General features: G+C 48.0%; 7 protein-coding genes across 7 annotated transcripts; 3 read left to right on the top strand and 4 right to left on the bottom strand.

Moving 5' to 3' along the window:
• Window positions 1-1,282: 1,282 nt before the first annotated feature.
• G6M90_00g069450 (uncharacterized protein) lies at window positions 1,283-3,364 on the top strand (the record flags this gene model as incomplete). The annotated part of the gene is made up of 5 exons (XM_014684471.2): window positions 1,283-1,360; window positions 1,409-2,034; window positions 2,084-2,817; window positions 2,863-2,925; window positions 2,973-3,364. 5 exons carry the CDS (start codon window positions 1,283-1,285, stop codon window positions 3,362-3,364), a joined length of 1,893 nt encoding a protein of 630 aa, XP_014539957.2.
• A 60-nt stretch (window positions 3,365-3,424) lies between these two features.
• Window positions 3,425-4,173, bottom strand: G6M90_00g069440 (uncharacterized protein; the record flags this gene model as incomplete). Its single annotated transcript, XM_014684472.1, has 2 exons — window positions 3,425-4,091; window positions 4,139-4,173. The coding sequence occupies 2 exons, from the start codon at window positions 4,171-4,173 to the stop codon at window positions 3,425-3,427; spliced, it is 702 nt and encodes a 233-aa protein (XP_014539958.1).
• Window positions 4,174-4,617: 444 nt separating this feature from the next.
• On the bottom strand, window positions 4,618-7,065 carry G6M90_00g069430 (uncharacterized protein; the record flags this gene model as incomplete). The annotated part of the gene is made up of 1 exon (XM_014684473.1): window positions 4,618-7,065. The coding sequence occupies one exon, from the start codon at window positions 7,063-7,065 to the stop codon at window positions 4,618-4,620; it is 2,448 nt and encodes an 815-aa protein (XP_014539959.1).
• A 573-nt stretch (window positions 7,066-7,638) lies between these two features.
• G6M90_00g069420 (uncharacterized protein) lies at window positions 7,639-10,460 on the bottom strand (the record flags this gene model as incomplete). The annotated part of the gene is made up of 3 exons (XM_066130911.1): window positions 7,639-7,869; window positions 9,637-10,310; window positions 10,376-10,460. The coding sequence occupies 3 exons, from the start codon at window positions 10,458-10,460 to the stop codon at window positions 7,639-7,641; spliced, it is 990 nt and encodes a 329-aa protein (XP_065986948.1).
• A 550-nt stretch (window positions 10,461-11,010) lies between these two features.
• G6M90_00g069410 (uncharacterized protein) lies at window positions 11,011-11,705 on the top strand (the record flags this gene model as incomplete). The annotated part of the gene is made up of 2 exons (XM_066130910.1): window positions 11,011-11,259; window positions 11,316-11,705. The coding sequence occupies 2 exons, from the start codon at window positions 11,011-11,013 to the stop codon at window positions 11,703-11,705; spliced, it is 639 nt and encodes a 212-aa protein (XP_065987097.1).
• A 759-nt stretch (window positions 11,706-12,464) lies between these two features.
• G6M90_00g069400 (uncharacterized protein) lies at window positions 12,465-13,535 on the bottom strand (the record flags this gene model as incomplete). Its single annotated transcript, XM_066130909.1, has 1 exon — window positions 12,465-13,535. The coding sequence occupies one exon, from the start codon at window positions 13,533-13,535 to the stop codon at window positions 12,465-12,467; it is 1,071 nt and encodes a 356-aa protein (XP_065986941.1).
• A 2,015-nt stretch (window positions 13,536-15,550) lies between these two features.
• G6M90_00g069390 (uncharacterized protein) lies at window positions 15,551-16,378 on the top strand (the record flags this gene model as incomplete). Its single annotated transcript, XM_014684475.1, has 2 exons — window positions 15,551-15,726; window positions 15,832-16,378. The coding sequence occupies 2 exons, from the start codon at window positions 15,551-15,553 to the stop codon at window positions 16,376-16,378; spliced, it is 723 nt and encodes a 240-aa protein (XP_014539961.1).
• Between the last annotated feature and the right edge of the window lie 340 nt (window positions 16,379-16,718).

Raw genomic sequence — 16,718 nt, 5'->3', positions numbered from 1 at the left:
AAGCGTTGATCGCTGCGTACAAGGCCTCTCGAGAACTGTACTCGTCTTCTGGAGGAAGACAGTCGTCAGGGAAGTGGTTGGAATCTTCAACCCGCTCCATCTGAGCGGGCTGTGCGAGAGGCTGCACCGCTGGTGGGGCACCTATTGGGCCCCGCCAAAAGCTCGCATGGTACTCCTTTGATACCAGGACGTGTACAGAGATCCACGACAAGCCACCTTCAAGGGCATTTGCCATCTGTCATATTATCAACAGCGAAGCAACAGAAAAGCTCTGATACGTAGGTGAAGAGTTGTTTACAAAGCCACATTGGCGTTCTCGGTGTTATCCCTGATCAATTGAGCAGCTTTTGTTCGACATTTGGCCAACAACTGTTCTGTTAGCCACATCACATGTAGGTTACGTGTTTGCATTCATGATTTGTCACGACAAACCGTAGTCCCATCCTCTTCGATTTCCTCTTAATGGAAGAGCCGTAGAACCCTCAGCCGGCTTTGGGATTGTATCACAACATCTGGGGGGATTCAACTACGGGCTATCTCATACCAATGTCATACTATTCATCGTCGTTACTCAGGCTCACATCATATTCCGAATTGCTTAGGCACTGTATCTGCTAGTCCCAGTGGTTCGCATTATTTGATTCTGGGACACATTCCATCTTCATCGGAGGAAGCGCGCTCGTGCATAAACTTCATCAACGGATTTGTTATGTCCTTTTGTCACATCTCAAGCCTACCCAGCAGCCGACTTCTCTCCTTTCTCGGGAGAGAAGTCCTTCAATCAGGCTGTTGTCTATGTAAGACAACCACTGCAATCTACTTTGTACGGTTACGATGCTTCTTAGATAATTCTCATTCCATACAATTGGCGCCTATGGCGCCATTATACTCGATCTTTTGTGACCCTCAATTGTCTGACACCTTTCTATATTAATACTAGTCCATTCTTTGAACGCGGGTTGAGTCGATGCCACCTTGATGATGGTTTTCAATTTTGTGTACAGCAACACCGAGACAGGCTGTTGACATGGATTTCTGGCGGATTTCCCATTGGGCTGTTCTGTTCCCTCTTGGCTGTAGGAGTTGTACAGCTGAGAAATCGTGGTGTCCACCGTAACCCAATTTAAAAACGTTCTGGAACGTTTGGTATGTCCAAAGCGGCGCTAGTGCTAGCTCCTCATTCAGCGTCTACGGTTAATGGTCGGGAAGTCCACCTTATTTCTGGACAGACCGCCCCGCGTTGAACGCTCCAACACATTCACTCCATCTCTTCACCTCCGCAATGGGTCAGCAATTTAGCAAGGACATACGCTCACGATTGGAGCACCAGACTTTAGAAGAACTACTTATTAACGACAAGGTAATTCCATTTGACTTGCGGGGAATTGACCTTACTAACCGTGCGTAGTGTGCCGAGGAGATCGAACAGCATCTCCTAAGGCTCCCAAAGACATCCCACAACAATCTTGCCAAGATATTAGCATCATGGGATAAAGCAATATCAAATAACAGTATTTCGAAATCCCAGTCAAATAAACCGCCCCAGGACTGGATTCCAACGGCCAAAAACAGGAATTCTCGGTCATACAAGCTCGGTTCATTATGGTCAATTCAATCTCAAGACATCAATATCCCTCAAAAGGTTGCGGAGGTTCTTAAACAAAACCCCCGTGATGTTTTACGTCAGTGGTCCAAAAACGGTGTCGACCTTCAATCTCCGTCTGATTATTATGAATATACCTGCAACGTGGAAACAGACCGCATTCTTTGCAGGATCTTGTGGAGATTTCTGACAACTTTCTACTATGACCTCATCTCAGAGCTCGATGCTACAAAGAATCTACTTCACAAAACTGAAAATGGTGGTGTTTCCTTTGTGGTTGCCGTAATTTGTCAATCAGGGAAGCATAATTGCGATATCGTTCGGGAAAGGGTGGTTGGCTGGGCGAAGATAGGTCGAAGGTACCGTGGATTCATGAATGCGCTATGTTCAGGATGCTTATTTCTGTTTCCTGAGAAAATCAGCGATCTTGTGTAAGTCACACTGTCTGTGTTTTTGATAACGGTTCTAAATTCTCTACAGCTGGGAGACGTATGTGCCAGTTAAAGGGAGCACATTTGCCAAGGTTACCCAGTTTCTTCGAGAACTTGGCATTGTTTGTAAATGCGAGGAAGGAGGCTGGAATGATTTGAGCGACCAAATTCTACAAGCCTTACGCGAACCTTTTCGGAATGTCATTCCTTTCCAATTTCAACCTGACCAGCAGTCTCAACTAAGATATCCCTCGAACCAGCCTTTTGCATCGGCTCCCGGCGATGTCGATGTAAACAGACGTGAACCAGGACCTCTACCAAAGCAAGGTGCCAATCGCGTGATCAAAGCAACTCGAAAAAGAGGTACTGCATCCGTGAGGCGAAAGCTGCAGAGCGTCACCGGAGATCTGGCACCTCTCCAGGCGCCTCGCGCGCAGAATAGGGCTCATGGAGGAGATCCTCAGCGTCAGTTACCTCGAGCCCCGGCACAATTTTCGACACCTGCTCCCAATGAATGTGGCCAGTGGCACTTAACGACCAATGATCAAATACAACAGCCTGTCAACATTCCATTGAAAACAACAGAAGTCCATAATGTAGATGAACAGCAGGGACAAGTGGAATCAAGTTCCGATACCTCAAGGTTTGGACGATCAGGTATCAACAATATTAGCTCTCTCTTAAATCACGATAGCGGGACTTCCATCATTGGTTTTCCCGTTGCTCAAAACTCGCTTCCAGGCTCACCGACTAGCCTCGCTGAGCCGGATGGTGTCACCACAGGTAGCTAGCAGCCTCGATTCTAATGGCATCTGCTAATTCCAGCAGGTCAACATTCGGTTCTTCCTTCAGTTTCCCCAGTAACTTCAAACGTACAAACAACTTCTCTTGGTAAGTATCGCTGTCGTACGAATTTGGAGCCAGCTAATACTTTAAAGGAGTAATTCAATTCGAGAAGAAATTGCTTCAACGGTTGGTTTTCGATAGGCCTACCGATATTATGGGCGACATATGGTTCGGAAGCCTGCCAGGGTTCGTACCATTCGTCTCATTAAGGCTCTCAGAGGCGTTGGGCGATATAGTTAAGCCATTTGGACGGGAGGTTTTCATACGTTCACCCGCTCCGGAAGCAAATAGGATATTTGAAGGGGTATACTCGATCAAATTAGAGTGTTTCATGGAGCTGATTCAACGAGATGGGTTTGGTGGAACATTCTGGAACGAAACTGAAGGCAGAGCATTTGTATCGATAGAAGTGTTGGACAAGCAGCTGATAGCGGACTTCTTTCAAGCATGCGAGCAAGCTATTGGCGGCCTTCCAGTGTTATGATGCTGATTCGCGGGTTAAAGGTCGGCAAGGACATCAAGTTAAAGGCCATGGACTTATGTACTACAGTAATACACCTTCATCTCTCAATACCTTCAAAACATCCGACACGCTCTTCACAAGCATTTTCGTGGCTCTGAGGTGTTGGCCTTGTATAATAACACACCGTGTTTCACCATCTTTGTCGACAGCACCGTCTCTGACCCTGATAGTCCATGCAGTTTCCTGAGACTCGAACTGCCCACTGACCTCCGCCTCTTCAAGCAGAAGACTCCCTATATCGAAAGAAAACTCGATCATCTTCCCAGTCTGACCTTGCATTATCTCAAGCCCAAAAATATTTTCCCAGCCCTTCACCCGAAGGTAGTCGGTGAACTCCGTAAAAAATCCGCTTTCGATGCTCCAATCACTGGCTGGCGGACCCTCGCGAAATTCGGAGGGGAATAGACGGCCATTTCTCGCTTCGTCATCTACCGAGATAATGTGGGGATGGATATTCTGCAAATCGACGTCGGAAATGGGTGTAGGCCTGGTCCAGAAGCCGGGCGGTTCCGTAATGCTAGTACCTAGCAATATTTGCCCTTCAGGAATGGTGGTGTGGCGATGGAGCAGCCGCAGTCGGAAACGGCTCTGGGCGTTGTATTTTGCAATGATTGCACAGAGTTCTTCGAATCCTTCGGATAGTACGTCTATCTGAGGAAACGACGTATCGGGAGGAAACTGGTTGTGGCTACCCTGGATCAGTAAAGAGATCTTCGAGTACAGACATAAACTAACAGTCTCGCTGAGGCGATCAGAGTCTCCTCAGTCATATTGATGCCTAACCGTAAAACCTCTGTCATCTCGATGCAAAGCGCCTTATGCCCGTGAAAAAGGTCGTGGTGAGGTTAAAGGACGCAAAATGGGGCTAACACAGGACTATTACGTAGGTTTAGATTTTGCGGCTTTGAGAATCATGTGATGAAGCCAGATGACCCGGTATTAACCGGAAACCCCCGGGCACGTTTTGACTATCAATTGTGTGGGGCTGCCTGCGACTTTTTGTTGTGGGGATAAACATCAGCGGAGGGATTTGGATGGACTGTGTGATTTACATGATTTTCCGCAACACTATCTGGAACGGTTACTGGTCGTGAAAGGCATGCTATTGTTATCGGTTAGACCTACCCGGTATATTACGCTCCGTGCCACATAGAGAACCTGGAAAGAAGTGTAATTCCGGAGGCGGCATCATTTATACTATTTCGCGTGATGTATCACGTCTTTGCTTCTCCCAGCCCAATCCCTGCTATAGTATCATTGAATGCTTTGATGATTGGATCATACAGGGTACTCGGATCCTGTGGGGTGCCAGTGAAGAGACCATCCTTATGCGGGAACAGAACATCCCTTATTGCCCTGCACAAAGGCTTGACACCATCAAATACTTCCGGAAATTCTCTCAGAATGACTTCTAGTCCATTTTTGTCCATATCCCCACGCTTGCTTTGCGCGATGTCTTCGTAACCTCCAGTATACCACCGCGATAGCATACTGTTTTTCGGCCGCCGGCCTGACGCTCTTGATAATGCCCAGCCTCGACGAGCGCAGAGCCATATTAGAACATAAAAGAATGCTTCAAGATCATGGCGATATGTGTGCGAAATTCCTAGAAGAACTTCAATAGCCATAAATTCCATTGTGCCCGTCCGATGCCGGGCCCCACTAGGACCTTTGCCTTCTTCCTTAGCCAAGTCAAGGTCGATGAGCATGCCCTTGAAGCCATCGGCATTCTCTGGGTCGGTGATAATGATGTTGTTTTCGGAAATGTCTCGGTGCAAAATTTTCCCGTCTGTGTAGAGTGATCGATGCACTTTGATGGCGTCACAAAGGCCTTCAAGCAGCTCGATAACACCCTTGAACTGGGTAATGGACCGTCCCGCCGGCGAGATGGCTAATACGCGAAAGATGCGGTTGGCATAAGGTGTCTGGTCGTGATCTTGCTGAACAAGACTGGTACCTTGTGGTTCTTGGGCGGGGTAAGTTGCTCCGTTCTCTTTGCGCTCTGTGTCGGCCACCTGACTATTCGGCCGAGATCTCTTAGACGCATTGCTTGACCCATCCGTTGACTTCCTCTTTCTGTGTCCGCTGCTGGCAATGCTAAGACCGGGAAACTGGCTGAAAGATTGGCTTAGCGGGGGTTGCGATTGAGAGAACGACGTATTGGCACTGTGTGACACGCCACGAAACTTATGTGGAGTTGAGAAGACCAGACCTTCACGCAACCTGCTTATACTAGTGACTTCTTCGTTGTAGCCAACCAATTTCGCGAGACCCTTAACGCCGCGCTCGTTTGCCTTGTTAAGAAGATCAGCCTCTGGCGGTCGCATGCTGGAAGTCCAAGAGTATTTTACGACCCCGTCAAATACTGCTGCGCCAGTGGCCTTGGCGAGGAAGCAAGACGTGCCACGACAGACTATGGCTCGCTGATGGGCGATCGGATTGGGGTCGAGTTCCAGTTGCCGCTTCCGCTTCTTCCCGCGAGCTTCAACAGGTATGGTGACAAGCAACCTGTTGTCTTTTGCTTTGGTAAAAGTATCCAAGCCCAGCTCCTCATCACTCATCATCAAATATGCACATATGACCCGAATGAACTTCTCGGGCTCCTTATGGATGTCAAATGTAGTGCCGCTGTACGGCCCAGACCGATCAAAGATCCATGTCTCCATTTCTGTCCCGGTCAGAGTGAAGGCGTGCACGAAAAATCGTGTAGGCTGGTAAGCGAACACGTTTCGCACAGCGCTGCCAACCTGAAGCCACAGGCTTTTGTTTTTCTGGTCAGACTGCTTGAGCTCGCCAACGACCAACACGTGTTTCCAGTCGTGCTTCGTGTCTGACGCTTCATCTCTTTTCATTTTAACAAAAAGGTCCAGTTGCCGTGACGCCTCAGCCCCGACTTTTTGGAGTCCGTTGCTTCTAAAGTATGCTGCCCGTTCAGTCGCGAGCAGCTCTTCCTGCAAGTTGAGTAGCCAGCCACATACCTCATCCTCGGTGGCCGCGTCAGGCAACTGTGTCCACCTCTTGTCTTTGTCGCTATAGCGACTATTGACGCTCTGCCAGATTCGCCTGGCTCGCAAGTTCCATTTATGTCCTTCAAAATATTTCTCGTGAAATCCCGCGACCGCACGGTGTGTACAATGGCGAATCTCTTCGAACACGCGAGGTTCAATCTTCCGTCGCGTCTGCTCTGACCCTTGCTGCGAAGCGGATGAATGTGTTATGGGGGTTTCGAAGGATGGCGGGAGGCTCGGCGGCGGAGTCGAGTGAGAAATCGATCGGACGAGGGCTACGACGGCAGCCCAGATGTCGACATCTGGTGCTTGCTTGATCACAAGCTGTGATAGCGGGCGAAATTGCTTGTACTTGAGATCGCCTTTCTGTACACGTAGGCGAATTGCAGTCAGATCAGACACAAGAGCCTCTCTTCCCGTTCTTGAAGCCAATGCTAGCGAAACATCGGATGCAGATAGAATAGAGAATATTTTTCCTATTGCTGCCACGAATAAGCGGGGTCGTTCTGGGGCAGCTGTGCTGTCATCTGATTGAGAGGCTTCACGGCGTGTGTTTCGTTCGGCCTCTCGCAATGCCTCACGAATGCCGCCGAGCGAGTCCCCGAGAGGATTTGCATCGACGATGTCGCGCTCTTCTTGAGTAAGATGAGCCATTTTGTAGGTTAGTAGAACCGGCAGAACATCATTAGTAGAACATGAGATTGATATCTCAGCATGTTATTCCATCAGAGGGCAGAAATGTGAGAAGAGGGAGCTCCAGGATATCTAGCACTGACCACTAGCTCTGTCCTGCTGAGTAAGCCAACCAGATGTCCGTCTGCCAATAGCGATCATTCATTTCAATCAGACAAATTTTACGGAGTACCGGGGCCAACAATCACTGCACGGCAGTGACAATCGTCGTTGCTACTCTCCATCTCTCTCGCTCGTTCTTCACGGATTCACAAGATGATTTTCCTTTGCGAGCCCAGGAAGGGAATTCTCACGTCGAGCCAGCTGCCCTATTACTAAGCTGGAGAATTGAATTGACGCCCCTGCACTATCTGCTTGCTTATCGGGCGCCGAACTTTGTCTCTAGAGTCTCCACGAAGCTCGTTACGACCGTTCCTCATTCTTGGACATGATAGCACACCTTCCTCCGATTCTTGCCACATTTTCTGAAACGGAGTCTAATCAAGCTCAAACTGCGCACCTGTTGATCAATGACTCCTCTCACGACGTAGTTGGTTACTTGGAGCAGTCGTCAACCCCAGAGGAATTAGCGACCGACTGGATGGCTGACTTCAGGTCGGCGCTCTCGTCTTCCGAGTTATTGGTTTGTCCAAATGCCTCACATGATTCAGAGATGACATTGGCCAGGTTCGCGGACCAGATGCTCTCAAAGTCAACCCACTGAGACTGCTGGGGCCAAGCCTCGGACGGGTCGCCGTGACCGACCGAGGAAAGTACAGACATAACCTGACCCTCTGGGTGAGCCCGAGGACGGTGTTGTAGTCGGTGTCGGGGTTGCCACAGGCGAGCTTGAGGCAGTGGCAACGGCAGTGGAGGAAGAGAGGGGCGCGACAGCAGAAAGAAATGCTTGAACGAAGCACTAAGTCGTAACTAGGCTATTGAACCTGGCCATCACTCTGCCATTTATACCAGCCCCAAAATTCCGACACCTAGGCTGTATGTATCTTTGCATGAGCTCCTCCATAAAGGGCAATATAACCTTGATTTCCAGGTAGCTTGGGAAAGAATTACTATTGCGATGTAAATCGCTTACGGGCTCAAGCCTAGTTACCCCTGACAACTCCTTCCCCTGTAAAGGTGCACGTGACTAAGATTGCAGCACCTCCTTTCCTATTGATAGCTTCAAGCTCTAGATAGAAACAACAAGAACAAGAAGAACAATGATCATATGACTACTGCAGTAGCTAGTGATTACCGCCTGTGAACCGACAATTACAGTACACCTCGAGTACAGGATCGTAAGAACATGAGATGTAATCGCGGTTTTGGAAGAATAAAATAGGGAATGTTTATTTCTTTTGTTTGAGTCCGATAAAAATAGGCTTCGCCGCCTTCAAGGCTCCATCTTTTAGCTAACTGCGCAAAATTTGTAGACACATGGTATTTTCTTGACACATCCAAAGAAATGAATCTTCGAGTTTGATGTAATTGCGAGTGCTAAGTGTCATTGTGTTCTATCTTCATTTCATCCTTCGTAAACCAGAAGCTCAAAAAGCCGCGCATGTCACAACAAGTCCAGCCAGAGTTTTGATGAATGTGATCATTCCCACCATGACATTCCAGGATGACACCGTCCATCTTCCTACCTGTACCCATTGGCTGATATCTGGTGTTCTTAAAACAGAGCTTGTTTACACCCATGTAATTTCGAACGGGATCAACACCCAATCTGCACTGCCCAAGGGCACGCTTGACCCTTCCTCTGTACTCTATGAGAACTCCTCTGCAGATCTTTGTCATGGGTACACTGAATATTCGAATTGCAATGACGTTTTCCAGAGGTGCTGAGGACAGATAAACCCAACTTTGCCAAGGTGGATCAGATATGATCCGATTTGGTAGAGTCACTTCCCTTAGTTCATGTTCTCTGGAAAAAGCATCGCAGAAGTATATGGGAGACCCGTCCATTCTCCTATATATGAGGGTTCGGGGCTGCTTGATTAACAGAAATTTCAATGGTCTCTTGTTGCAGGGCCCAACGATTATATCTCCGACGCCGTCAATGTGCAACTACATTCCGTTAGTTTGCAACCTTACAACACGCTCAATTTGGGTTGGGGTTCGTCGTCTAGTTCTTACCAAGATATGCTGTGTTTTGTTAAAATCTCCTGGTGTGTCTTTCACCTGACTAAATGCAAACTTTGCGATTCCCTGCTGAATGGGAACATATATCCATGTTAAGGACTTTTGCCTGACAGGCTCAAAAAATAAAAAGGTATGTTCCGCAGACAGTTGAGCATGCGTGTGAGCATGAACTGCATACAATGATCCATGTGCAAGGAAAAACGTGATTCCAGTGAGGCTATCCGTCTCTGTCCATATGGTTCCTAGATGACAAATAGAGGAGGTATTGTGGCCATCAATATAATCAACAGGTGGTGGGCAAGGGGTATCCCAGACCCGAAAACGTCCTGTCACGCCCTGCAGTGCAGCGAGGCCGAGCTAAAATCTACTCAGTACTGTTCTATTTTCACCTGGGATATTATGACATACCTGAAACTTTACGATGACGTTAGAGAGGCGCCCAGCTTTTTCCACGACGTAACCAGTACAGTCAGAACGCAAGTTTGCTGCGGGAGGAAGTACTGCCATCTTTTCGATGCTTTGAAGCCCTTGCCAGTCGATCGATAGACGAATAAACGGCTTATTTCCTTCTTCACACACTTCCGGGAGCTCACCGCGGGTCCAACTCTCGATTCGATCTAGAAATTCCTCACGTACGTCTTCTCTGAACAAGTCGAAGGCCGCTACCAATTGATTATAATGGTGTAGCGCGAAGTTAGGCATTGGATTTGTTGAAAGTGAAAAGTCCCGAATCATAGCGTAAAGCTCTGGCGGTAATGTCGTCATCCTTTTCGTCAGGCGCAGGTCGTCTAATCTGCGATCCAAATTAATCCGCGGCGGGGCATTTAGAGGCAATGCACCCCGCCATGGGCTCCTCCATGTCGATGCTACCCACAGCCAGCGTAAATTGTCACCAAGTCCCCACGGTGTGTCTCCACGGCAGAAGATCTTCAGACAATCGGCGTGCACGATGCTAGCCTCCTTATGATGTTCACGACAGTCGAGATTGGCACAGAACTGTACATCGTCGCAAGAAATACCATACCGGTCGACGCTGAACTTTGATGGGCCATGTCCAGTTACTACAGAGCCTCGGCGAACAACTACGTGCATCATGTTAGCGTGAGGGGTTGGACAGCTGTTGAAGAGTTGGAGGGTTGCATCTCACAGCTGTGAATGAGGTCGTCCTCATGGAAAAGCAAACCGCAAGCTCCGCAGCGAGTATGGGCGCGAGCGTGCTGCCTTTTCGACATTTTTGGGCCTTGCCAGGTGAAACGCGCTTTTTTGTTGTCTTAACAGATCCATGAGGACTCAAATCCGAGATCACGGGCATGCGTCACGAAAAATTAGGTTACGGCCAGGGACTAGGTTGCACGTGACTATTGCACCCCTCCACCACGACAACGTGGTATATACTTCATTGGCACCAACTCGGCCCAGATCTTTAAGAGGAGCGCACTCCTGACTTACTTCATATCGTTACAGTACAACTCTTGACGGCACCCAAACAAAGAACACAAAGTGGCATCAGACCCTGTCTTGGCCACAACTCACGACCAGTGACGAGACATGGACGAATTACCACTGGAGGCTTGCTTATCTTCCAAGTTGTAACCAAAAGCGACCTTAAATCCCTTCGGTTAACCTCAAAAGAGACCAACATGTCTGCAACCAAGCTCCTTTTCACCCGGGTGTACACCTCCCTCCACCGTGAGGACCTGGATGTGCTTCATACGATTGCAAAACACCCAACATTGAGTTCAGTTGTTTCAAGAAATCATCTACTCTGGAGTTTACTTTCACATGTTCGAAATCGGACCGGAGAATGAGTCCTTGCAGCACAATGACGACCCAGGTCGCCAATACCATCTTTCGCATATGGAACAACAGAAGGAGATGCTAAAGGGACACCGCGACGAAATCATTATAGCAGTTGCTCTAGCATCGATGCCAAATATTCGAAGGGTTACACTCCCGAATCATTGGTGCCCAGCAAGAGATCTCCTCGGCACCAGCTATTTCAGCCCTTGGCGTCCCAAGCTTCCTAGAGGTGTAAGAGTTGGCGGGCCACTATCCAGAGGACCAGAGCGTACCCTCACTTTGCGAAGGAGCCTTCCGGCCTGCCGTTACAAAGCGGACGCCAAGAGCATTGTCGTACGAATATAGACTACGGCTTCAAGGTCTTGTATAGAGCAATGAAACTTGCTCGCCCGTCCATCCAGGAGCTTTCTGTAGATTACTATGACGACCTGTGTCGATCTGAGCGACTGCTGACGAGGGGCATCTTCCCACGTTCGCTTCTGTTTTCGCCACGCGATTTAGAAGATTGCTGCACAGCATTCAGTCAACTCCGCAAGATTCCATTCAGTCTCTGCCCGGCCTCGACAGATGACGAGTGGGACATATTGATGGAAGGGAATCTTGCCGCTGTTGACCGCTACACGTCCAAACAAGAAAATAACCAACATATATTGGAAGAGACAGACTGCGTACAGTAAGACAACAATAAGACAGACCACTCCTGTTACCCAACCCAACTATGGTTTCAAATATGAGCACCATATATCTCATTTGATTGGATCCTCCTCGTGAGTTGTGGGCTTAGAAGCTTACTGCGTACCCATGTATCCTCTTTGGATGGACGGCCATGCCAATATAAAAGGTGTTGAAGCTCCCAGGCGCTCAATCGGGCTCCCAAAACATCCACAACCGCGTCAAAACCTTGCCAGCTTAAGCAAAATGAAAAGCCTCTTGATTTTCTATATAAAAGAGCGAAATCATACGAAATTAAATACTTACTGGAATACTGCTTGTCAAGGTCAAGTCGCTCATTCAAGGCAACAGCCATTGCTATACTGCTGCCTGCCAGGCAGCAGTATTACAACAAGTATTTAGTTTCGTATTATTCCACTCTTTATGTAGGAAATCAAGAGTCTTTCATTCTGTCTAAGCTGTCCCATACAATCGTGTGTGTGACACTGCTGCTTAGGCCGCAGTATTACGATTTCCTATTGCCACTTACCGGTCGCAAGTGGCCACTAGGCAATAATGCTTGCGTGTTCTTGACAGAGGCAACATTATGCTTGAATGAATCAGCGACCCGATCTTGACAGGTAATATATGCGTAATGATTGAGTGCGGAAATGAACGATATGTGAACGTAGTAACGAATGCATTATTGCTTGGTTATTTCTTTGTTGCTATCAGATTTGTTATTTCTTTGAAGTGCTAGCGGGCCTGACATTCCCACGGCAAGTTCAATGTTTGGGGTCTAGATTATCACACCAGTACGTCGTTTTAGTCGAATATCGGTAAACGTACACCCGACGCCCATCGGGATGTGTAGCCCTCACAAAATCCTCACGTCTTGCAGTTACGGGATTCTTCTTCCTATCCTTGAACACTAAGTTATGTATCGGATGGCCCCGTCTCCTCAACACTTCGATTTCACAAGGAGGTCTGTCACTGCTAAACCATTGACCCTGCATTTGGGATGGGGCTGCCGTATTGTTGCTGGCTGACTGGTCCTGAGGTTCATCGACATCTGTCTCCATCGGGGTTGTCCCATAATGTTGTGAGATAACTGGCTGATCAAAGCTAGTTATAGAAAAGCTCGTAGTTGGCACCTGCGCTGAAGCGGTACTTGAGGACGCTTGCTTCGATTGGCTGGTAGGATCGCCGCCTGGATAGTCGTATGTTTGGTACGTTGTGCTTGGTGTTGTTTGAGACATGCCCACCGAAGATAGGCCCATGAGACTCTCCGATTGAGTGTACAACTCGGCGATTTTACCAGAATCTGGATATTGGATAGACTTGACGCAATTGAAAGCCCATCTGAAGCCTTGTTCGTTCGCACGAAATTCAGGGTAGGCACTTTTCTGCCCCATTTCCCCCGCCAGCGGATAGAAAAGTTCCAGCGCACCGGGACCGTCAAGACTGCAGAACCACAACCGAGCATGAGTGCCGAAGTAGGTCATCACCCAGAGGGATGGGATTTGATTCTCACGCAAGTAGGTCAGAGACTTTCTATAAGCGTGGCGTTCTGCCGTTATAATATCTTCCTTCCCGGACTTATTTTTTTTACCCTCTGCAGTCAGGCGAAATGCAAGTACATTGCATGTCAGCTCCAAGTACACAACGCCGATGTCGAATCGCGTCTGGTCATGATGGTCTTTAGGAGGCATCTCTTGAAAGACATGCCACTCTATTTCGTTGAAGACATAGTGGGTAAGGAATTTTGTCCAGAACGCGTTGCTTGCGAATTCATCCTGATGAGCAGCATTATCGTAAAATTTTTTGAGGAGAGAATCGTTGTCAAAGATACTCATGATTAAGGGCGAATACTTGCGAATGTCTTTGTAGTTGCGATTAAAAATTACATCTTGATGGCTCGATGGGGTAAAGGCGAATGGGGGCTTAAATACGTATCGGCGTTGTCACGAGGATGGATAGTCTCCTGATAAACAGGTCTTTTATTCTAAGCAGAGAGTCATACATGAGAGGCAGATATCATGCCGTGACAATTTGGCTTCATCCGCCCTGAGGTGTTGCACTGGATACAAGAAAGAATTCACGGTCAGCAATTCGAACGGCCCTTGTTTGCATGCACTAGCCAGGTCATTCTGCTTGATCATGGATTGCACTCGTGTGCTTTCTAGGATCTGACAACCATGATTTCCGCATTAGCTAGATTAAACAAGGAAACAATCGCGAGGCAACCCGTCTGATCGTAAGTTACGAGACCATTTCCAATGGCACCAATGTATTGGTAAACAATTATTGTTCCAACCTACGCCGCATTTGATAGGTAGCCCCATTTTGCCCCTGGTCAGTGAACTAGTGTGGTGGATATTTTCAAAGCATACAGCGAGATGTAGTCAATCTCCGCGCTGAGTCTTCTACATGGATTACTAGCGTTGAGTATTTCCGACTGTGGCGCAGATCTGTATCTGTCCTTGGGCAAACGCCCGCCCATTTCCCACACCCGCCACGTCTTAAAGAGATCCGGAATAGATGGGGACTGTTCTCAGCTGTGGTTTGAGTGCTACTGGTCTCTCAGCTTTCAACTCACCACTCTCCCGGAGACAGCCACCACCATCTTTGGCAGTGACGTCAGGCAAGGTACCAATTCGGGGAGCTCTACCGTGTATTAGCAATTCTTCCAAAGTCTGGTACTCCAAATGTGAACGTATATCCTTGCTAACTTGCCGGCCCATTGCGCAGGTGAAGGAGATGGATCAAGTTGGAGTCCTTCGGGCTGGGCAATCTGGCCCAGAAAATAACAATCGATTTACCCCGCTTTTTGAGTGGTGCTCATTTACCAGCTGACGGCGCTAGCGCCGATTTGGACAAACCATGGCACGCGTCCCGTTATGTTTTCAGATTAGGTTAGTGTGGAAGCCACGATTTCTCGGTTGTGCAGTAGAGAGGCAGCAGGGCTATCCAACGGGAAGCCCTGCCAATATCTGTGTCGGCTTTCTGTTTCAGTGTTTCCACTGTCGTTAGGGCAGAATGATTTGGATCATCAACTGTCACGGAAAAGAGGTCATGGCCCAATCGTCGGGACAGGTCGGCATTTTGACCAGGTCGAAGTGGGGCCGTGGCAGAAATGCCTGCCCACTAGATTGTGTCAGAGGGACGGGTGGCTGTGAAGGATGGTTGGCCAGGACTTCATACTGTCTGAAGGGCGATCGGAGTACGTTCGATTCCTCAGACGAGATGTCGAATTTATTTAACTTCATAGCAAGAAACTCATAGGATCAAACCCTTGGCAGCTGTTCAGGGCAGAATACCCCATGCACATGTGGCTTGCGGAAGAGCTGTTGGCGGATGGCATCGATTCGGTCAAGTTCGTATTCTGGATAGTATGATTCGATTCAGTGGAGTGCATTGACTTGGATTGCGAAAGAATTGCTGTATCTTCTGAAGGAGACATGGATGCAATGTGTTGTATCCAAAAATGGCTCGCACGTTTATATAAAGCCCACTTTTGTATACATTTGTCACCACATGTATACAACTATGCGACTCGTCATGATGTGGCTTGCAGAAAGCTGTTGGATTGCGCTGGAAGGAGGTGAGTTGATCAATCGCGATTTGGAACTAGTCCAGAGAAGCAAACCTTCATCCCAAAACCGATTTATAAAGAATATTTGAGGGAAGAGACAAGAGATATTTCATATATAACGTCTAACCGTCTCCGCTGGAGCTACGAGTTTATAGAAACATATCTTCATTTAATGCAAGATTGTGTTTTGGCTTTCGCTGTCTTATAAAATTATTTGATGTCTTATCCATGTTGCTCACCCGCCTCACAATTGCAGTCTCATTACTCATCACCAAAATGTCTTCACCACATTCAAGCCCCTCTCCTGCTGGTAGTCGCTCCATTACACCCTTCACGGATTTGAACACTGCTGTGGAATCAGACCCCGAGTGGGTCAAAGTCCCTGAACCCAGAAACAAGACGAAGGGTAGAAGCAGTCCGTTCACCGAAAAGCATGAGCCTACAATCCCTTCGTAAGTAGACAACACCGACCGCAAAAACACTTACAAATCCACTCATTGGATATCCCTTTGTGTTCATCCGTCCAGAAACTACTATCAGTATTAATCGCATCATAGAACCACACCATCGTCAGAAACGGATGAACTTTGCCGGGAACTCTCAATTTCCTTGCACGTTGCACTGAAAGACCTCAAGCATGCCAACACCAGGGGCTCGAATTGGACTAATGGATACGTCAAGACACTACGCCCTAACAGCCCTACTGGCCGTGACTCTGCCTCGCAAGCCTTCAGTCCCCTTGCAAGTTCATCTTGGTCTGATTATCAGTACGGCGTGGAGTCTCATTGCGAGAATTGTCCTGGCACTGGATGTGGATCAACATCTGAGATCTCTGCGGAAACGGCACCAATTAACGCAACCAACTCCAACGCTGTTGAAATGACGACCACCCATAACGTTCCTGAGGTAACCGAAATCAGGTACTTAGACGCCGAAACTGGGAAATGGCAATCCATCAAGACTTATTCCGCGGATATCCTGACTCAGCAAACTCAACCCGTGATAAAACTTAGGAGGGTCAATGAAAGTACTGCTGCATCTGCTGAGGGGAGAAGTGCCGGCTTAGAAAATCGAGAAACCAACACCGCAAGTCTTGATATGTAAAGGTTGTTGAACATGATACAATTCCTCGCGCAGGGTCCAGCCTGTTCCTTCCATAAATAGCCTTTGTTGGTGGCATCTCTCGGTGGCAGAACCTACGCACTCTGCCAGATCAATCCGCTTGTTCACGGAGATGAGATCTCCGTGATTGGACAGAAGTCAGTTTATTATATAGGAAACAGACCACTCATTCTTTTATGTAAAAAATCAAGGTCTTTCATTTCAGTCTAAGCTGCCCTGGACGATCGTGCCGTGTAATACTATCATGATTAGCAACGATGGATCGAATTGAACAGTGGTATTGGTCCTTGATTTAATCTATCTAGCTACGCAATTGAGGCCA

Source organism: Metarhizium brunneum, chromosome 4 (assembly GCF_013426205.1).
Source record: "Metarhizium brunneum chromosome 4, complete sequence".
Taxonomy (NCBI): Eukaryota; Fungi; Ascomycota; class Sordariomycetes; order Hypocreales; family Clavicipitaceae; genus Metarhizium; species Metarhizium brunneum.
The sequence above is the reverse complement of the archived record's forward strand: the minus strand, read 5'-3'. Positions and strand labels throughout refer to the sequence as shown.